General features: G+C 55.1%; 2 protein-coding genes and 1 long non-coding RNA gene across 16 annotated transcripts in view; 1 reads left to right on the top strand and 2 right to left on the bottom strand.

The window, feature by feature from the left end:
- Positions 1–214: 214 nt before the first annotated feature.
- DLL1 (delta like canonical Notch ligand 1) lies at positions 215–9,547 on the bottom strand. 2 transcript variants are annotated; one of them, XM_067701492.1, is made up of 12 exons: positions 9,121–9,547; positions 8,088–8,500; positions 7,601–7,897; positions 6,813–6,873; positions 6,324–6,581; positions 4,467–4,527; positions 3,820–3,950; positions 3,529–3,698; positions 3,198–3,414; positions 1,276–2,071; positions 969–1,086; positions 215–870 (listed from the first exon to the last, which is right to left on the bottom strand). In XM_067701492.1, the coding sequence occupies exons 2-12, from the start codon at positions 8,139–8,141 to the stop codon at positions 865–867; spliced, it is 2,169 nt and encodes a 722-aa protein (XP_067557593.1). In that variant the 5' UTR covers positions 8,142–8,500; positions 9,121–9,547; the 3' UTR covers positions 215–864. The 2 variants fall into 2 exon arrangements, with proteins under 2 accessions (XP_067557593.1, XP_067557594.1); XM_067701493.1 differs by having other exon boundaries at positions 9,129–9,547.
- Positions 9,548–14,863: 5,316 nt separating this feature from the next.
- LOC137204312 (uncharacterized) lies at positions 14,864–21,179 on the bottom strand. Its single transcript, XR_010933521.1, has 2 exons — positions 20,933–21,179; positions 14,864–15,255 (listed from the first exon to the last, which is right to left on the bottom strand). It is a non-coding gene; the product is annotated as an uncharacterized lncRNA (long non-coding RNA).
- Positions 21,033–21,354, top strand: part of FAM120B (family with sequence similarity 120 member B) — a 94,133-nt gene continuing 93,811 nt past the window's right edge. For 12 of the 13 annotated variants that reach the window (XR_010933518.1, XR_010933515.1, XR_010933512.1 and 9 more), the window contains exon 1: positions 21,033–21,136. The gene's annotated coding sequence lies outside the window, so the exon portion shown is untranslated. The remainder of the gene's footprint in view (positions 21,137–21,354) is intronic. The other variant, XR_010933519.1, reaches the window with a different exon arrangement.

Below are 21,354 nucleotides of genomic sequence, written 5' to 3'. Positions count from 1 at the left end.
CAGCACCGCACCCGCCCCTTCCTTCTCCTGACAGTGACCTTGGAGGGTTCTCTGAGGTGGGCAGAGGAGCGAGGAAAGTTGCTTTTCATCAATCCAATGAAACTATGCAAAGACCTGGGAAACAGAAAAGCAGAGGCCGTTTCTGTCCTCACGGCTTCGGACGAGTATGAGTGAAAGTCTGCTCTGACGCGGGGTGAGTAAGTACACCTCTGGATGTCGTTCATAATATTTATTTTGGAAAAATATTTTAAAAAGGAATTTCTTCATTAACAAAACAGTAAAAAAAAAAAAACCTCAAATAACATTTGCACAATATTCCATAAATACATTTATATACAAAAAAATATAATCACATAGACCCGAAGTGCCTTTGTACATATTTACCAAAAATTTAAATTATAAAAATGAACATCACAAAATACTCAAGCTTTACAGATATCATGAAAAATATTTTTACAAATCCAAAAAATAACGCACATTTTTTTCCACCTAGAAAAAACACATTTTAGTATCAAAAAGGACAATAAAGGCAGTGTTTGTGATTCTAATTCAAGAAAAGACTGGCTCATAAGAATCCAACATATACACTCCAAGCAGTGCGAGCTTCTCACGTAGTGATCAAGTCCATTCATTTAAATATATATTCTTTAAAAGCAACTGTCCATAGTGCAATGGAAACGTCCTAAAAGGCAGTGCGACAGGCGCCTGGAACGCCTGCCGGCCGCCCCCTCGGCAGGAAGAGGACCTGGCTTCCCAGCAGCAGTCACGAGCACCTCCGCTCCTCTCAGCAGCATCGTCGGGGCAGATATCCTTGGAAGTTCACTTATTCTAAGAGAAACGGGAATTCGCCACATCACCTCCACTTTACACCTAGGGGGGGCCAAGAGACAGAGGGGAGGTTAGCGCAAGTCATAGGCCCGGTTCCGACCCGGCCGGGCCGAGGGTGGGTCGGGCAGCCGTGCGCTGACCTCAGTTGCGATGACGCACTCGTCCTTCTCCTCGGATATGACGTACACCGACTGGTACTTTGTGTCTTTCGAAGTGGAGTACACAGAGTCCGGCCTTTTTCTTTCAGCTGCTTCTCCACTAGAAGGGAAATGAAAGACATCCATAGTCAACACGTGAAAACATTTTTGAACAGTACAATGACCAGAGCTTGGAGGAACACAGCCAGCTGGTCCCCCTGCCCGGCCTGGCCCGAGGCACCCCGCGAGGGTCGGGCACCCTCCCCGCTGCTGGCCTTCCCGCCTGTCCCCTCTGGCCCGTAGCACGCACCCCCTGAGGGTCGGGGCACTCTTCTCCTCCCCCGCAGAGCCCTGGGGCTGGCTCTTGGCATCACGCTTGCTGTGGGGCTCCCCGCTGGCAGCGGCACCCTTGAGGTCCTGCAGCAGGTTATAGCCCACGGCGGGGTCGCAAGCCTTGAGGCTGTTCTTCTCGGTGCCGGGCTCCGTGTGCAGGTCCACCTTCTTGTTGGTGTTCTTGATCTGCGTGGCCCCGATGACGCTGACAGAGATGTCCTTCTCCCGCCGGCGGTTGGCCAGGTTATTCATGGTCTCCGCCTCCCCCGGGCAGGGGTCGGCGGGGGGCCGGCGCTTCTGCAGCCTCAGCCGAACGCAGACCACGGCGGCAGCGCAGCCCAGCAGCAGCGTGAGGACGAGGACCGCGCCCGCGCCGACGGCCACCCAGGGGAACGCGCCGGCTTGGCCCTCCACGTACTTCTCGGTGAGGTCCACCACCACGGGGCCCGGGGGCAGCTCGGGAAGCAGGAACTGGCAGTTGGGGCCCCCGTAGCCCCGGGCGCACTCGCACAGGTAGCGGAGGGCCCGCTCGTGGCAGGTGGCCCCGTTGTGGCAGGGTGCGTGCTCACACCTGCTGACGGGGGCACTGCAGTTTGTGCCCGTGTACCCGGGGGGGCAGGTGCAGGAATACTCATTCACGCCGTCCCGGCACGTGCCGCCGTTGGCACACGGGGAAGAGGCACAGTCGTCCACGCTGTCATCACAGTGCCTCCCAGAGAAGCCGGCTTGGCAGCGGCACACGTAAGCATCGCCAAGGTCTACGCACTGTGCACCTGGGACACGGACAAGGGCAGCGGCTTGTCACCCAGAAAATGCCCTGAAGCACGTGCTGCCCCGGCCGCTGCGTCACACACCAAAGCAGAGACACAGGGGCAGACCGGACAGAGGCCACCGCTTAAGACAACATACATCAAACACAGGCCCACGGCGAGGGCCGGGGTGGGGTTTCTGGTCAAGCTCCATAAATCACCTAAAAAATACAGGCTAATACCTCCTGACATGCACCGTGCAAAACGCTTTGCCTACAGTGCTGCATTCGCCTTCACAGCAAGCCAACAAAGGACCCAGTTTACAGATGAGGAAACCAAGGCTTAAAGAGGATGACGTGCTTGCCCACAGTTACACAGTTAGTGACAAGTAAGACTTGAAACAGAAAGAAAGAGAAACGAAGAAAGGAAGGGAGGGAGGAGGCTGGGGTTTGGTCTTTGTCTTTCCAGAGCCAAGCCTGCTAAACCTCCCTATTCTTCCTCTCTAGACATGAAGCACCCACTGCTCTATTGGTTCAGCGGCTGGAAACCAACAGGAGAGAGAGCCTGACCCCAGGACGCCACACCTTCTGTACAGAACATGGAGAGCAGAGCGAGCTGATTCCTCTCCATCGATTATCACACCCCACGCAGAAGCTCCAGACGCTTCCAGAATGGTCCCGCCTGCCTGGGGCCCAGCTTCCCCCTCTGTGAGTTTGCTTAGGGCGCCCCCCTCACTCGTGGAGACCATACATCCTCGCAGCAGACGGCTCTGCTTGGTGACAGAGCAGAGCTGGGCTTCCCTCCAAAAGCGCAGTGGCTGGGCTGGCGCTGGGGCTGACCCGCTGATGTTCGGGGTCTCGGGCACCCGAGGCGCCGCAGGACGGCGCGCAGGTCATTGCGTCTCCACCTGCGCCGGGCCCTGCGGACAAGGAACGCCCCTGCCTGCCTTCCTAGCTCCCTGGGTGCTTCCAGACTCGGGGATGAGATTTCTATGAACAGTTTCTCACTGTTCAGATGGAAGGGCTTCTGAAACGCAAGGCAACTCACAAAGTGATGAACTCAGCCTGAAACTAAACTCTGCGCTTCTGACGCGTTCTCACCAGTGTGGACCACTGGACAACGTCTCGGATGGGTCAGGCGGCCCCCTTACCATTGGAACAGGGTGAGGAACTGCAGGAATCCATTTTCTTCTCACAGTTAAAGCCAGAGAAGCCCCCAGGGCAGCGGCAGGTGTACCCTCCCTTGGGGTTGTCCGAGCACCGTCCCCCGTTGAAGCAGGGGCCGTCGGCACACACCATGGCACTCAGCTCGCAGATCCTGCCGTAGAAGCCAGGCGGGCAGGTGCAGGAGTAGCTGTTCTCGAGGTCCTGAGTAAGGGAGAAGATGAAGAAACTCTCCTACGTCGTTCCGAGGGACCCACACGGTCTGTCTCAAACCAGGGTTCCCGGTTCGGCAGGAGAGCCCACGGTGGCCAGACTCACCGTGCAGCTCCCTCCATTCCTGCAGGGGCTGGCACTGCACTCGTCCACCTCCGTCTCGCAGTTGGCCCCCGTGTACCCAGGCCGGCAAGAGCAAGTGTAGCTTCCCTGGCCCGTGTTGGTGCAGGTGGCCCCATTCTTGCAGGGCTTGTGGTGTGTGCAGTAGTTCAGGTCTGTCAGGGTGGAGACGGGAAGAGGAGGAGAAGGGAGGCCCAGGGTTAAATTCGGGAGACCGTACTTCCCTGAGACAGAGCCCGGGAAGCCAGGCTGCCTGGCGGGGGACAGGAGGCTTACCCTGGTTGCAGAAAAGGCCCCCCCAGCCTTCCTGGCAGTTGCATTGCCAGGGCTGCTGGCAGGTGCCGTGGAGACAGCCGGGGTACCGAATGCACTGGTCACAGTACCGGCCCTGCCAGCCCACTCTGCACCTTAGAGGAGAGGACAGAGTCAGTGGACGCTGACGCTACCGGCTTCCTAGCGACACCTTTCCCAATCACGAGAGACTGTCTTCCAACAGCATCAACACCGCTGGTTCTCAAATGAGGCAGGACACTGGACCGTCCTCAGGAGCTTTAAACCACGTGGATGCCTTCGTCCCACGTCAGAGGGTCTGACTCTGGGTCCAAGGGCCAACCGGGGCAGCATCTCTAGGTAATTCTAATGTGCTGCGAAGTTTGAGAACCAACTAAACTCTCTCTTCTTCTGTGCCAATTCTTTTTAAATCTCCATCTGTTAGTTCCACACCACTGAGGAGCTTAGATGGATGACAGCCCTTGACCCTATGCCCGTCCATGTATTTATTTAGTAGAAACACAGAAAAACAGCTCCCTCCAACCAGCTAATCTTACCTGCGGTTTTCAAAAGCACATCTAGAGATGCTTTACTAATACACTAGGTGTAAAAGGACAACAAGAAAAAGAAAAAAGCAGCTCTTGCAAACTTACTTGCATTCCCCTGGCTTGTCGCAAAACCCATGTTGCTCATCGCACCCCGGCAAGCAGATGGCTGCGAGAAGAAAAGGCACAGCGTCAAGCCCACCAGAGTGGCCCCCAGCACAACAGGGCTACAGACCGTGCCCAGCTCCGCCACAGAGCCTCGCCGAGCCCCGGGCATCGACCGTCCTGCCCGGTAACCACCGCGGACTTTACTCAGCCCAGGAGGAGCATTCTTCTTAACACAGCGGCTCCAGGACAAAAGAGCGCGGAAGCCCCCCCCCCACACCCGGCCCCTTTTCTTCTAAGAGAGGGTCAGAAGTCCTTCCCCCTCCTCCTCCCCCACTTCCCAATTCTATGCACAAAGCTCCACCTCTTAATACCCAGAAAGTGTGTGTGTAGATAAGGGTGGACAGCTGGTATGCAGAGTACCAGGGCAAGACAGCTGCTCTATTGTCTGTTCTCTCCCAGCAGCTGCCCCAGTGCAACAATACCGGCCTCCCCCTCGCCCCCCATGCCCCCACCCCTCACACACACCCCAGCGTGTACACCACACACACACACACACACACACACACACACACACACACACACACACACACGTGCACCCTTTCCACCAATGGGAACAGGCGTGCGTCCCAGCCGCCTATCCCCGGAGAGATCTAATCGATGGCACGCGCGAGCTGGGGGCGGGGACAGACTCCAGTGTTTGAATAAGAAGAAAAAAAGTTTAAGTTTATGGCAACCCCACGGTGAGGGAGAGGGAGGGTAGCCAGGAGGGAGGCGGCAGGCCGGCCAGAGGTCCCGGAGGGGGTGGGGAGGCTGGAGGCTGAGGTTTCAGCTGGCTCCCTTCTCCTGGTTATGAAACTCATTAACAAGCCGCTCCACAAGTTTTTAAGACAACAGAGCCAGCTCAGGCCAAGGCGAGCTCAGAGGAGCTGTGGAAAGCTGTGCGGGCTGAGCGACAATGACACTGCAGGTACGCGCAAATCCAAACTGAGAAGCTTCGCCTCCCGGCGAGAGGTTCTGTCCTGCCAGAGAAGGTTCCCAGGCTCGGGGGCGGAAGCAAGGTTCCCTGGGGTTTCTGGGGAAGCCCTAGGACCCACCCCACCTGACACCTAGAGTGCGAGGTGGCAGTGAGGCAAGTGGGGTCCAGCTGAACCAGGCCCAGGAGCCAGCCGGTCCTCACAACCCTCCTATGCCCCCTGCACCTGTGCAGCTACCCTGCCTGCCTGGAGAATACAGAACTACGGCAGGCAGGGCCTAAGTCACTTCTGTAAAGGTATGTCCCCCCTCCCAGGCAGGGCACTACGTGAGCATCCCGCAAGCAGGACAAGCAGGGCTGGCAGGCCCAGGCCTCGAAACACACCCACCCACGTCCATAGACCCCGCGAGTGAAAGTGTCGTGAACAGTGGAGTGTTTTTAAACGGGCCAAGCACACCAACTCCGGAGAGAAAATGAAGCACTTTTCAATGAGAAGCTGTCTGGGCAAAGAGAACTCCTTTGGTAAAAGCACGCCCTGCACACAGCCTCCTCTCTGTTCCTCCCTTCCTTCCTCCCTCCCTTCCCTCAGGCTTACTTCCTGACCCCTGGCCCTGTGTCCAAAATCCTCCCTGATTAAGAAAGGCAGCTTCCCATAGCGGAAGTTGAAACGTCTAAGTTGACCCCAACCTGCCACTGGCTAACTGTGGGGTCTCAGCAAATCTCTCTGGCTCCCTGGCCCCGGTTTCCCCACCAGAACATCCCTCCGGGGCTAAAACCCCAAGATGCCAGCAGCTCAGAGAATATGCCCCCACTGCCGGGGGTGGGGTGGGGAGCAGGCCTGCGGAGGGTAAACTGAGGGAGCGGCGGCCCCCGCAGGGACTCACGCTCAGTGCAGTACTGGCCTTTCCAGCCAGGGTTGCAGACTTTTTCCCCTCGCTCCCCGCAGGTGAAGTGGCCGAAGGCGTCGTCGCGGGGGCGGCAGAAGACGGAGCAGCCTTCCCCATAGTAGTGTTCGTCACACACGAATCGGTAGGAGTACTTGAGGTCTGTGCGACCGCTGCTGTGCAGGTCCTGGGACCACTCCTCGCCCACCGTCAGGTGCCTCTGCGTGGCCAGGCGGCTGATGAGCCTTTCCGGGTTCTCTGCAGGAAGAGGATGCTCTGTTGGTTCTGACTGGGAACCCAGAGGCTCGGGGAGTGAGGGAGGTGGAAAGGATGCTGGGCAAGGAGGCTGAAGGCTCTTCTCCTCAACCTTCCGGAGTAACTTGCAGAATGAAAGATGCAGACGTTTGTTTCTGGGGAGATCTGAACTCAAATACATAATAACTGGAGACGCAGTTTGCACAGTTTGGGAGCGTTTTGGTTTGTTTTTACCTGTTGCGAGGTCATCAGGAGAATCAGAGTGGAGAGCTTCAATGATCAGAGAGAAGGTTCCCTGGAGGAAGGGGGAGGAGACAGAAGATAAACCAGAAATGTTTAAAAAAGAATCAAAGCTTTCGGGACGACCAAGTCGTCGCAGGTCTGTGTGCAGTGTGTCGTGGGGGTGGGGGGGGGGTCTCTGTACATCTCTTGTCTGATTTCACTTTCCTTAAGGAAATGGAAGAACTTTTTAAAGAGTGGTTTCCTGACGTGTTTTTTCAGCCTGTTAATACAGGATATCGCAGTAAAAAAAAAAAAAAAAGAAGAAGAAAAAGAAAAGGAAAAACGATTGCGCGCAGCAGGCGGGGCTGGAGGGGCTTGTCTGCAGTCTCCTGGGGAAGGCGCCAAGCAGAGGGCCTGGGGGCTGTCAGGCTGCGAGGGCGACTGAACAACTAGCCAGTCCACGAGCTGGGGAACTAGAACTTTCCCAAGTGAAGGGGCCCGTTCAACTTGGGGGCTAGGCGCAGAGACCGGATACGGAAATGTCCCGGGTCCTCAGCCTCTCTGCCTCACTCTATCCCGGCTGTCACCTCCCACACTCCCCTCCGCCGCCGCCGCCGCCGCCGCCGCCTGCAGATCACCCGGGCGTGGAGTCAATGCCCCAGGCCCCCGCGGACCGCGGCGCCCACCTGCCCAGGCCCAGCCGCGCGCCCCCGCCGCGCCCCGGAGCAGGGCTGGCGGCCGCCTCCCTGCCCACCTGCCGCCCGCCCCGCCCGCCCCGCGCCCGCAGGTGCGGCGCTCACCGGCCAGGTGAAGCCAAAGGGGAAGCGGATGGGGTTGCTGAAGGCGGTGTCCGCGCCCGCGCCGTCCGGGAGGCTGAAGGAGTCGACGCCCAGCACCGGCGTGACGGTGCTGCCGTAGGTGCAGGGAGGCTCGGGGGACACGCTGGCCTGGTAGTGCTTGAGGCACACGCGGAAGAAAGTCCTGCAGGCGCACGGCGGCGGCCCCGCGCCCCCGCGGCAGCAGTTGCGGTTCCCCAGCAGCCCCTTCTTGTTGACGAACTCCTGCAGCTTCAGCTCGAACACCCCGGAGCTCCAGACCTGCGGGCGAGGCTAGGGCGTGGGGCTCCAGGCGCGGGGAGCCCGTCCGGCCGCGTCCTGCCCCGGGCCCTGCCCCCCGCGCGGCCCGCGCCCCGGGTCCCCCCCCCCACCTGACGCCACAGGGAGCCGGAGAGCCCCGCTGACAGCCTACCTGACGGCGCGGCCCTTAGGACCCCGCCTGGCAACTTACCTGGCACAGCAGGGCCGAGAGCACGGCGAGGGCCAGGGCGCACCGCCGGCCCATGGTGCACCGCCGGCCGCGCTCGCTCTCCTCGCGTCCCCCTTCTCTTCTGAAATCGCCAGGGAATGCTCGGGGAGGAAGGTGTCTCCAGGAGCGCGGGCAGGAAAGCGCCGCCGCTTTGCCTCGGGCTGGGATTATCCGGACTTCTTTCCTCAAGGGTCCGTCTCCGGCTCTTTCGGAGGCCGAGTTTCCTTAGATCCTCCCTGCGGAGGCGACTGCGGCTCCGGGGATGCACGAGGGGGGAAAAAAAAAAAGGCTCCCCGGAGAGATTGCTTCTGGCGCGGCAACTTTCGGTTTTCCCCTCTTTCTTCCAATCCACGAGTAGGTAGGGGTCGTCTGCTTCCTGGTTTTGTCTCAAGATTCTTCGCAGAAAAAAAAAAAAAAAAGGAAGAAAGAAAGAAAGAAAAAAAAGAGAGGAGAGAAAGCGTCCAGATATTCAGCCCAATTCCCGACGAGCTGCAGGGCTCCCCGCGAGTCCGATTAGCGAGCCGGGGTCTGGAAATCCCACGCGCGAGGCGGTAATCCGGCGCCGGCGGAGCGCCCGCGGGTGCGGCCCGGCCAGCTCACTCGGCGGCCGCGGTCCGGGGAGCGCCCTGGACCCGAGTTTTTCCCAGGGACCCAGCCAGTGCCATCCAGGTCAACACCCGGGGTCCCGGACCGGGTCCCGGCGGAGGCTGCGCGCCAGGCTGTGCGTCTGGTGCGGCGCCGGCCGGGGCTCCGCGGGCGCGCAAGGGCTCGGGCTCGCCCCGCGCCGCCGCCTTATATCCCGCCGGCCGCCCGCATGGCTAATGAGATGCAAATGAGCAGCCCCCCAATCTGGCGAGAGCTGTCACAAAGGAGCCACTTTTCCAAACCCTCCTCTCAATGGATCGCCAAATGGTCAGTGAGCTGTAAAATGTGCAACCCTCCTCCCCGCCCCCACCCTCCCCGCCCCCGGCCCTCCCCTGCCCCCGCCCCCAGCCCCCCACCGCACGAAACGCACTCATTTACATTCCTGTAAAACGTTCACCGCAAGAATCCCCTCTGCGCCCGAGGCTGGTGCCGCCGCCCGGGCTCCTCGGCGCTGCCCTCCCGGCCACAGGCTCGCAGAGGCCCCGGGACCCGCGGGGGTGGCGCTGCGCCCCTGCCCTGCCGTGAGCCACCCGGCGGGTGAGGCCGCGTCCGGCCTCGGGAACTCTCCGGTCGCCGCGGCGCCCGCCTTCGTCCCTGTTGCGCGCCGCGGCCGGGGTCTGGCGGCGGGGGCGAAGTCGGAGGCCCAGTTCCCGGTGGGCCGCCCCTTCTCCCGGGCAGCCTCTTCCTAAGGAGGAGTCTCCGGGGCGGGGGACCGGGCACGAGAGGGAGGGGGCAGGCTTGAGCGGCGGGCAGAGGGTGGCGAGAGGGCAGCGGCAGTTTCGGGAAGTTTGGGAAGGTCTGACACCCAGACGTCTCCGGGCAAGGACGGCGACTCTGCGTCTGGGAACACAGGGGCGAGCGCGGCGCCCCCGGGGACCCTATTGCCGCGAGCTCGGGGTGTCCCCGCGCTGGTCGGCGGCCGCTGGGGGGCGGGGTCCGGCTAGCGCCCGGGATCCTGACGCCTTAAACCACCGCCCCCCCTCCGCCCCAAAAACACACACGCACCCTTCCGGGCGCTATTCTCGGCCTCCGACACCTTTCCTGGGTCTCCGGCCCCTTTCTCCTGTGTCTTCCCCCCTCGGCCTCCCTCTGCTTGGTAAAAAGTGAGTTTGGTGTGTGTCGTTCGCGTGGCTGTCATTAAGGCAGTCTGTTATTGTGCGAGGCTGAATCAGTGGCTCTTTGTGCGCTCAGCTGTATGGTAATGCAGACCGCACCTGCTCCCCGCACAATGCGGAGAGAAAGAGCTCCCCTCCGCGCGCGCCGCGGCCTCTGCAACAATGTCCGGCACATGTTCTAAAGACCCTCTAGCCTGGCCGACTCAACCCGCAACCTTCGCACAACCATCACCTTATTAGGGTTTACACGTCCATCAGACACTAGAACTTTTGTTTTCATTTTTTTTTAAGGGAAATGAGTTTATTGGGAGGGCCGAGAACACACGTTATCACACAATGAGCTATCTAAATTGCTCTCATGGTTGCGGGCGCAATGCAGAGTTAAGGTGGGGCCTGGACTCCTACTCCGGCAGCCAACTTCTTGCTGGGCGCACTTCGAGGTCTCTCTCCCACCCCCTTCTGCTCCTCCTTTATTCCCCCCTCCCCCCAACACCTAGGGCAGCTTCATCCAGGACGAGCAGTGTGAGCGTTGGAGTACATGTCACTTGGATGGCAGCACAGCCCCAGGGCGCCTGGCCACAAGGGCCTTGCTCTAGGTGTGCTACGGCTGCCTTGTTAGTGGGAACGTGCACTGTCCTGGCAAAGTGTGACTTTCATTGAGGCAGATGTTGAGATCACAGTGTACCATGTAATGCACGGGAAGAGGGAAAATTCTCAAATACCAAAGTAATCAGTTGAAGTCATTCATGGCCATCCCTCCAGCTGTTAGGCAACAGGCTCCCAAATACCTTCAGGACAGATTGTAGGTTTTCCACTGATGCCAGAGAAGCAAAGAATTAATCGAAAGTAATGTGCATGTAATGTTTAAGGCTGAGGTGAGAAAGGCAGGCTTGGACCCCACCAGAACCCCCTACGGTTTGGTTCACAACAAATGGAGACTTCAAAACCTCCTGTGCCCCCAGGACGGTGGCAGTCCCGGCGTGGCCGCCCTCTGTGGACTTTTCGAGGACTCGCTGCATCACCACAGGGCCGGGCCAGTGCGAATCCTAATTTAATCTTGCCACCTAGTGTCAGCATCCTTTTTTCACTACATCCATGTTTCCTCTGAAAGCTAATTTCTGAGAACTCTGCTCCCTACTGCATGGAAGCTGGTGTGTGTGAGTGTGTGTGTGTGTGTGTGTGTGTGTGTGTGTGTGAGAGAGAGAGAGAGAGAGAGAGAGAGAGAGAGAGAGACAGTGGTGGGGAGAGAGGTAAGAGGGTTCCAGGAGCAGGAGAGGCCAAAAGAAGAAAGGAATGTGAACTCTAAATCCTCTGTGCTTCCAGACTGAGAGTAGATTTCGGTAAGAAATGAAATATAGGGAACCTTTTAATTAGAAAATGGAAGTGGGAAACAGGCTCATCTGAATGCCTGTTTAGAAAACTGGAAATAAAAAGTTCCACGCCCAAGGGCTTAAACCTTGGGGGGGGGGAACGACTTGCCCCAAATCTTTAACAAACCCGCCTCAGTATCAAGTATTTGTTAAATTGACATGGCACAGATTTCTCGATTACAGCGGCAAAGCGGAACTGAAAGGCATCGTAAAATCCATCAGAATCCTGCCCAAAGCGTTCATTCTTTTCCAACTTAATTTATGCCACGCAATTCTGTATTGGGGAAATCAAGCAGAAAGCCCTTTTCTTGCCCTTCCTCCTCCTCCGGCTCTTCTTTCCTCTACTTTCTTCCTCCTCTTCTCTCTCCATCTTCTTCTCCTTCTCTCTCTCTCTCTTTCCCCCCACCCCACGTTGGGCCCTCTCCCCCTCTCCCTTTCAAAGCTGAGCTAACGGGAGACTGTTTAACTTCAGTGTTTCTATAGGAGTCTGTTGTAGTTTAACTCCTGCACACCAGTAGCTGAGATGAACAAAGGAGAGACTCGAGGTCCAACTATTCATCCTTTCTTTGCACTTTAATTTTCATTGATTGGGAAGACAAGGGGAGCCCTTAGGGATTCAGGCTGAAGGGGGATGACACGCCTTTAGACGCCATCAGCCCCCTAGCCAGCCATCTGCTCCAAACCAAATGGCGTTTTTTCACTCCCTAACTGCATGTCTGTATACTCCTGCGACTAATCGCTCTGAACCCCCTAAATGCAGGAGGGAGCTTAAGCTCGACTATGTTAAACAGAGTTGCCCCCGTGCTGGCTTTAGCAGCCAGATTCCCTCCTCCCACACACACCATAAATCCTCACCTTGCTCATTAGGAAAAAGCAGGAAACTTTCTTTTAAATACTTTTTGATGTCTCAGCAAATTTACTGTACAAAGTGAGGCTCATTAGGGCTTCGAAGGCACCCAATACATCAGACACAGGAGTGGGGCGAGGGATTCACCACCTGGTGTTGGTGTTTTATTTTTGCCGGGCATTCAGCGCTTATAGCCCGAGTGACCCCAATGACCAGGGTAGGCTCAGCTGTAATCAGAACCACAGCCGCACCAACTACAGCTGAGTTCTCTGCTTGCTGGCGACCCTGATCATTTTCCCCATCATTTTATTAGGCCACTTGGGAATAAAAGCTCACGACCATCATTTTATCAGACTAAATATGCCCGTCCTCAGCAGTGAGTGTGACTCACACTGTGGTCAGCCCCATCCTGTTTCCATCCCCGTTTGCCCAAAGAAAGGTTCTATCCCCGAGGTATGTGTGTGGCGGGGGAGGAGGGCTTGAGCAGATTGCAGTAAACAGTGCCCAGAACAGGACCCAGACTCCAGGCCAGCCCCAGGTTCAGTTTTCTGTGTAAACAAGTCTGGAGACTTGAGTGGGGTTTGTGTTTTCTTAGACCAACTGAATACTGTATACCCAACAGAGAGGTTCTCTTATTCCTAAGAAGAATTAGGGTCCTTGTTCAGAACAAGAAAATGAAAAACTTCCAGGCAGCAAATCTGGTGTTGATCAAACATGCCAGCTTACTTGAAAAAGAAGAAGATGATGAAGGGAACCTAAAGCAAGTTTATTCATTGGCATTAGCATCACATCTCCCACCAGCACACCCTTCTGCCCATTCCCCATCAGTCACAGGTCTGGAATCCTTCAGCGGGTGAAAGAGCAGAGGAACTGGCCTGCTTGCTTCGCACACAGGAAGCTCCACAGACATCTGTGGGTACAACCTCACCCGCGCGGGGTGGCTGTGATGGATGGTCCCTTACTTCTTCTTAAGGACAGAACCCCAGAGACACGTGAACATTTACAGGACGCACTGACCCGAATGTATACACGGTGTGTTTGCACCTGATCAAGTTCCTTCCGGATCACTCTGTTGAAGATACATCCTAACCCAAGCCATCCGTTTGTCCACGGCGGGAAAGAGGGGCAGATCTAGCTTTTATATTCAGGCTCCGGGGCTTCCCTCTCGCTAAGGATAAACGCTACGCGGCACACCAAGGAAGGCCCCACAGCTCGGCCTCCCCTGCCCTCCCTGGGACGTTTCCCTCGGGGGAGGGGCGGCCTGCAGACGCCCAGGACCACTCCTGGTGGGCGGCAGGTTGGCGCGAGGCGGAGGGCGCCGGTACCGGAGGACAGAGCCCAGGGAAGACCCAGTGGGCTTGACGCCTCCCCTCCGCCCTCCCTTCCACCCGCCAAGCGCAGACACCCGCGGTAGGGAGGAAGGACGGCCCGGCCACGTGGTCCGGAGCGGGGACCCCGCGCCCTGGGGCGCAGCGCGGGCCGGGGTTGCGGAGGCATGCGCTGGTTTGCATGAGAAAGGCGGTCGCGTGGCTCAGCTGGCGGCGCGGAGTCCGCTCCTCCGACCCCGGGATCATCTGCCCGGCGGTCCGCGCTCATCTCCATGACAAAGCGCTGTTTACCTGGCGCGGCTCCGGGCGCCTTTGTCCCGATCGGATGACCGCGCAGCTGCTCCGCTCACCCGCCCGAGCGGCCCCCGACTGAACGCGCCGGGCCGGGCGCTCTGGAGGGCTGCCTGGAGGGGGTGCGGCGCCAGTGGGCGCTCCGGAGGGCTGCCTGGAGGGGGTGGCGGCGGCGGGCCGGGCACTCGCCGCAGGGGCATGAACGCCGGGTTGGGAGGGCCAGGTCAGCGGGTCACCCCCGGCCGCCGGGCGTGCGGCGGTGTGGGGGGGGGGGGCCCACCCGGTCACCTGCACCGAGGCGCGGCCCCACCTGGGGGTCGCCGGCCCGTGACCGTGTCAGACAATGAGGATGGGAAAGAAAGGGCGGCGCGAGCGACTCGGGCCCTCCCGAGGCCTCGCTCCGGGACGCGCCCCATCCGGAGGTCGCGGGCACCTGTCGCCGGTCCCGGCGCCCGTCAATCACCCGGCCCGCGGGGCGGGGCGCGGGCCGGGCCGGAACCGCGAGGAGGCCGCCCCGCCCGCTTGTCCCAGCCGGACCCGAGCTGCCCTGCGCGACTGCGCCGTCCTTCCCCGCCTCCCACCTCCTTTCTGCGAGCATCTGCCCGCAGAGGAACAGATGTGGGCACCTGCGGTGACAGGCCGCATATGTTCCATCCTATTCACAGGCATTCAGACGTGGCTACAATGAGCGGCCTTTGTGCGCACAGTCACTAAATATATTAATCTGCACTCCCCAGAGCACCGGGCTGTTTAATTTTTCACTAGCAATAACATCTGATCTAATCCTTAAATCGGCTCCCAAAAGCCTGCCCTCCCGCCCTCCTTTTTTTCCTCTTTCTCCCCACCCCCTCCCGAAAAACGTGTGAAGCTATTCAACCTTCCACCTGTTGCCTGCTGAACTGGGCGTGGGTTCCTGCAGCATCTGATGTCGGTCGGGGCAGGGGGTGGAGGTGGGATTGGGGGCGGGCGGGGGCGGCTGTGCGGGGGATGCTGCCTGGCCACACGGGCACCGCCAGGGCCTGTGTACCAGAAGGAAAATAAGCGCAACGTGCGAGGGTGGCTCCCGAATGCTGTGCAAACAAAGAACGATGATTATTAAACAGCTTCCAAAGCAGCCCAGCATACCCATCCTCTCCGTGGAAGCGCCTTGAAAATGTACAAGTTCCCATTTATCTTTTTGTTTATTAAACTCTGATGGTCATTATAAACACTGGTCAATAGGCCACACAGCCAAAAGGTAACATAAATCTCAGATGTGCGACTTAGATTTTTTTAAGCGATTTTGTTGCGTGACTCTTTTATCTTAGCATCCCGTATTCTGTTTTGGTTTGTTTTCGGTCACAATGAGTCCCTTAGTGCCATTGTGGGTGTCACAATGCAGACGGACATCGGGCTGTGAATGAAGACAGAGGCAGTTTAAACAAACCGAGCTCTTTCTTTCCTTTCCGTCCATTGTACTATGAATGGGCCTTCTGCATTCGGCTGCTAGGAGACGGCTTTGCAAAGCCCTACTCCAGTAAATGGGCTGGAGAGAAAGGGACCCCAATAAACAGCCTAAGTATTGGAGAAAAAAGGGGGACAAGTTTAGGCAAATGTTTTTCCACCTTCGCATCAACACCTTTCCTAATCTCAAAACTAAGACATACTTTCCAGCAGTTTCCCTCCTTCTTGTCACTGTAATTCTTACTCCCCCCTGACCCCCCACACCTCCTAGGAGACGCAGAGTGGGGACAGCACTGGCTCACCATTGAGATCTGTTTCCAAATGCTGCTTTGTCTCCGGAAAGTAGAATGGGGCACGGGGCTGTTTATCAGTCATCATTGCTAATAACTAAGGATTGCAAACTGCTCTCAAAATGGATGCCTGGATGTGTTGCTAGGTAAGTAGGGGCAGGGTTGGTGAGTCTGGACATTTAAGGAACAATCATGAACTATGAATTGTTTTCGTGGTAGTTGGAACTGTTCTGATTAACAGACGTAGGTTAACTGAAGCAAGACACATAGCTGTTTTCAGGTCAAGGGTCCAGCTTGAGTACATTAGGGAATGACCCACCACCACCACCTGCGTTTCTCAGGGGCTAGAACGAAGTCACAGGCCACCACCGATCCAAACGCAGTCGAGGGAAATGGGAGAACCACGACTGGCTTATGTCAATCACAGTTCACAGCTGGGGCTACTGTCAGGCCCAGAGCACATGGCAATGAGAAGGCCAATTCGTTTAGTCGTTTATTCACTCATCCACTCACTGCTCAAGGGGCTGGAGGTCCAGAGTGAAATCAGACCTGCTTCCTGCCACTAGATGAGTGGTAGAAGTAGAGAAGTGTCGCTTGGTCTTTTGTTTTTGGAGAGAGTTTTTGTAGGATTAATAAGTCTTCCTTCAATGTTTGAATAGAACTCACCAGTGAGACCACCTGGGTCTGGAATTTTCCTTTTTGGAAGATTTTTACTTACAAATTCAACTTAATATGGGGTTTAAGAAATATAGGGTTACTCAGATTTTCTATTTTTTCTTTGGTCAGGTTTGGTAATTCATATGGTTCAAGGAATTTCTTCATCTCATCTAAAGATGCTCAGATAGTCTCCTTTTTACCCTTTGGTGTTAGTAAAATCTGTGATACCATCCTTCATGCTTATTACGGGTAATCTGTGCCTCCTATCCTTCTATCGTGATCAATACAGCTATGGGTTTATCAGCTTAATTGATCTTATCAAAGAACAGTCTTCTTTCAGAACCTCCATCCTTCACTTCCTGTTGCCTAATGTCTAAAACTAGTAATTTCATAAATTTTATCTAGTTGTTTACAGTGGAAGGACAAGTTCTGTAGGAATTATTCCTTCATGGGCAGAAGCTGAAACAGTTACGATACTTCTGGGTGCAAATAGCAGAAAACCCTAATTTAATATTCTTAACTTTAAGAAAAAGACACCGTCTCATAGAATGAGGAGGTAGAGTGGTTTTAGTTAACTTCTGGCTCAACCATGTCGTCAAGGCACAATGTGCCCTCCATCTTTCTGCCCCACCTTTCCTGCCTTGCTGGCTTCCAACATGGGTTAGCTGTCTCCTGTGATTGCATGAAGCCTGCAGGGACCCAAGAAGTCACAAATAGACACAAGGACGGCCAGTAGAGGAAGAGGACAATTTCTTTCTGTATGATGCTCTTTGTTCAGTGACAAAACAATTCTGTAATATTTACTGTGGATCAGCCATGTAGAAGTCAGTATGTTTTAACAGTTGTAGCTTTTCTTCTTTCCCAGTTTTTGGGAAACATTTTACTGTCTCTTAATTCCCAACTTCTCCCTACTTTCAACCTACAGTTTTCTTTTTCTCTTCCTTTCTTTTTGTCCCTGTTTTTCTCTCTTATGTAAATCCTTCATCCCCAAACTGATAAATCTGACGTGTACAGTAGGGCACAGGAAAGTGTCTACAGGTGGTATGAAGCAGAAGGTGGGGAAAAGGATGTGAAGAGTCTCATGTAAGTCTTTGTGCTCCTTTTACACTGATTTCTATGTACAACTTTCCTTTTAGATCCTAGGAGAGAGACGTGGGAGTAATCGCTGGCTCTTCCTTTCCTTCACCGTAGTGTATGTAGTCGTAAAAAATGTTAAGAAGCCATTAGAATTTAGAAAGATTCGAGTTTGAGTAATAATTGTGCCACTTACTACCATTGTACTAGTTACTTAATCACTTCTTAAAACTTATAATAGTTTCCTTTTATCAAAGTAATATACTTACAGATTTTAAGATTCAAATAGTACTTCTAGATTTACAAAAAAATAGCAATTTCCTACACCATGCATTCCCACTCCCAATTCTTTCCTTTCTAACTCGTAGCTACTTCTTTTGAAATTTACTCGTATTTTTAAAACACTTTCTAATGCTATGTCTTTTTCAGCTGTGTACGTTGTCTACAGACTCCCTAACTCTAGAAGATGAAGGTCTAACACTTCCACCTGATCTCCCAGACACACACATATTTATGAACGCACAGAAGGTCACCTCCCATGTTTTCAAAACTAATTATAGCATCCTTTTGATTAAATTACCATTCAGCATTTACCTCATTAAAATTATGGAATCATTATTCACAGCTGAGGCATATGCCACCATTACGTTTTCTTTTTTGTACAATTTTGTCTTTACTGGATTCAACAATTGCCAAATTTATTTGCTTATTGACCTTTCTATGTACCTATTACATACTGTCACCAAACTCTGAATATCTCCTTTTAAAACACTCAAGCAGGGCTTCCCTGGTGGCGCAGTGGTTAAGAATCCACCTGCCAATGCAGGAGACATGGGTTCGAGCCCTGGTCCGGGAAGATCCCACATGCCGCGGAGCAACTAAGCCCGTGCACCACAACTACTGAGCCTGCGCTCTAGAGCCCGCGAGCCACAACTACTGAGCCTGTGAGCCACAACTACTGAAGCCCATGCGCCTAGAGCCCATGCTCCGCAACAAGAGAAGCCACCACAATGAGAAGCCCGCGCACCGCAATGAAGAGTAGCCCCCGCTCGCCACAACTAGAGAAAGCCCGCGCGCAGCAACGAAGACCCAATGCAGCCAAAAATAAATAAATAAATAAAATAAATTCAAACAAACAAACGAAATAACACTCAAACATCTCAGGCATTCCATGGACTGGCTTTTTCCTGGAGATGTGTCTCTAGCTTTCTCCTGGGATTTCCCACCTCTCTCTTCACTTGGATTCCCTACTGTCCGGGTCCTAAATATTCCTTTTTCTTGGCCTCTTAGTTTTGGAGAATATCCTCCAGCAGGTATCTGAGATAAGGTATTTGGTAGAAAATATTTTTGAGCTGCATATCTGAAAATATTCCACCCTCACAATTATAACTAATATTTTGATTTTGAGTAGAATTCCACGTTAGAGTTATTTTCTTCAGAATTTTGAAATTTAGCGCTCCACCGAATTTCAGTTTCCTGTAACTCTACTGAGACTTTCCATGCCATGCTGGTTTCCACTCCCTAAATGCGACCTTTCTGTTTTTCCTTATGGAAGATCTTTAAGGTCCTTCCGCTGCCCCTGGTGTCCTGACATTTTGTGATGATGTGCTTTCACGTGGGTCTTCATAGGCTTCTTGTGCTGGGCGTTTGGTGGGTCCTTTCCACAGGAGAGCATGTCTTTTAGATCCGGGAACTGTTCTTGAATTATTGCTTGAATAATGTCCTCTACTTCATTTTTCTGTCCTCTTTCATGTAACTCCTATTTTTCAGATGTCAAACTTCTTAATTTTCTAATTTTCTTATGTCTTTCTCTTTCTCCATCTTTTTCTCTTTGTTCTGTTATCTGAGAGATATCAAATTTATCTTCTATCAGTTTTTAAGTTTAAATTACTGCTTCTTAAATTTTCAAGAGCACATTTTCTGAATGTTCTTTTATATACTTTTTTTTCCTTTCCCTGGTATATGATCCAGAGACTGCAGACCATGAAGTTTTTTATAATATTTTCTCTCTCCCTAGTTTCTGTTTGTTCCCTTTTTTGCTGTCTTCCTCAAACGTCTGTTGGCCTTGGTCATCTGTGCACATTCAGGAGGGGCAGAGCCGAGTGCCGCCGAGTGGCAGGGCTCACACAGGGTGGTGAATGGGGCTGTGGTCGGCCTGCCTCCTCTGCCTCCACCGTCTGGCTCCGGGGGTCTGCACTGTCTGTCAGTGTGAGGCTGCTGCTCCTACAGTCCGGGATGCGTGGCTTCTCCCTCACACCGCCTGAATCCCTACCTCCATCGCTTTCCTCCGTTTGCCCCTTCTGCCTACAAGTCCTTCTTCTTCTAATCCTGCCTCAGGCCCAACCCGCCCTTCCAGGCTCAGCTCGCACATTGTCTCCTTGCTGCCTTCTTCATCCATGTGTTCTAAGACTTTATGTGTCACTTGTTCCCTGATACCTGAAGTGTGCGTTTGTCTCCCCAACCACCCGTGCACTCAAGGCTTGAGACCATTTCACATACTGTTGGTGCGACCCTATGGCACCCAACAAGTATTAGGTGCTGAGCACTCTTTACTGATTTTAGAAAAAAATATCAACAGGAAATGAAAGCCTTGTAGGCCGAATGAAGAGATTGCTTCCCAAATTATTTAATACATACATATGGTGTCACTTCAATTTGGTAATGCTTTTTTTTTTTTTTTGGTGGGGGGGCGGGTAGATTCTTAGTTCCCTGACCAGGGATCGAACCCATGCCCCCTGAAGTGGAAGGTGAGTCCTAACCACTGGACCACCAGGGAATTCCCATCAATGTGGTAATACTTTTTGAGTGCTTGATCTTCAAGAGACCCTGCAGGAACAATATTTGACCATCTTATTTCCCTGATGGAAGCCTCCAGCTCCCTGGGGCTTGCAGCAGCCCTCCTGAGATAGGTCATATGAAAAGATAGGTTTTGAGATGCATCTTAAATAACTTGATATTATTAATTGAAGTTTGTCAAGTATTTACTTAAAAAATAAGTTAGATTGGTTTCAAAGTTATTCTTCTGTCATAACACTTGGCTACCAAAATGTTCTCTTGGTTGTAGAGAAAAGGGTGGTGTTGTGACCAGAGGAATGGGAATTGTGTATAATCTGAAGCCTGCCTATCTCCCAGCCCAGGGGAGCATGTCCTTAATGGGAACCTTGCTGGCCTTAAAGCAGCTGCAGAAACAAAGTCGAAGCGGTGGCTACCAGAGTCCAAACTCCTTAACGTGAGACGCAGACACCGCACGACCAGGCAAGCGCGTCCTCGCTTCCTCCCCTCCTCCGCTGCCGTGGCTGCCCGCCCCGGAGCTCTCATGCCCCGTTCCAGACCGCAAGCCTGCCCACTAAAACTGTGGGCTCCAGAATAGTTAGGGTGGCCGCCGCCGTCACAGCAATGCTAGCAAGGCTCCTCTCTACCTAGCGCTTGCTGTGCTCTGCTGTGTCCTTGGTCAGCCCAGGCTGGAAAGCACCGCCCTCCTCCAGACAGGACAGACACCGAGGCCCATGGTCGAGGTGGACAGCGCGCCAAGGTCCCTTGGCTGGAAAGTCCACCCGCTCTGGACCCCCCCCGCCGCCTGCCTCCTGCGGGGCCCGGGCTCAGGGCCAGCCTGCCGTCTCCTAACAGCCCACACCGCCCTCCCTGCGCTCTTCCGCCAAACTGCGGCGTCAGGGCCCGGGCTCGCGCGTCCGCACCACCAGTGGCCCATAGCGCCAGCGGGTGAGCCAGCGGGAGCCGAGCGAGGCGTGACCCCGACCTCCACGCACCGCGCGGTTTCCGAGGCAACGGGCGCTGCGCCGGCGCATCGCGCTTCCCGGCGCCTCTGGGGCCCGGCCGCGCAGACCCCGCCCACCGAGTGGGCGGGGCGGTTTCTCGAGCGGAAACGCCCGAGCGGAAGCGGAAGTGCTCGGCGGCTGCGGCGGGCCGAGGGCTGCGTGGGCGCGTCTCCGGCTGTGCTGGCGCATTTCTAGGTAGGGCTGGGCCTGTGGGGCCAGCGCGTCTGGGCCGCTCTCGGTCGTCGCCTCGGCGCAGCGGCTGCGCTCGTGGTTCTGCGCCGTCGCGGTCCCTGGGCCGCGTCGCCCTCACCGCATGTCCCCACAGCCGTGCGCCCTGCCTGCTTCTCCAGGTGCCGCCTTGGCCCGACCCCTCCCCGGAAAGAGGTGTGCAGTTCCGGGTCGCCGTGTGGTCC

Source organism: Pseudorca crassidens, chromosome 13 (genome assembly GCF_039906515.1).
Source record: "Pseudorca crassidens isolate mPseCra1 chromosome 13, mPseCra1.hap1, whole genome shotgun sequence".
In the NCBI taxonomy this organism is placed as follows: domain Eukaryota; kingdom Metazoa; phylum Chordata; class Mammalia; order Artiodactyla; family Delphinidae; genus Pseudorca; species Pseudorca crassidens.
The sequence above is the reverse complement of the archived record's forward strand: the minus strand, read 5'-3'. Positions and strand labels throughout refer to the sequence as shown.

Excerpts from the sequence above, each read along its gene's own strand:
- DLL1 (XM_067701492.1), bottom strand. The coding sequence starts at position 8,141 with ATGGGCCGGCGGTGCGCCCTGGCCCTCGCCGTGCTCTCGGCCCTGCTG. Across the intron at positions 3,699-3,819 it reads GGGCCTTTTCTGCAACCAGG|ACCTGAACTACTGCACACAC; the intron begins GTAAGCCTCCTG and ends CCACCCTGACAG. Across the intron at positions 1,087-1,275 it reads AGTGCCCCGACCCTCAGGGG|TGGAGAAGCAGCTGAAAGAA; the intron begins GTGCGTGCTACG and ends TTTCCCTTCTAG.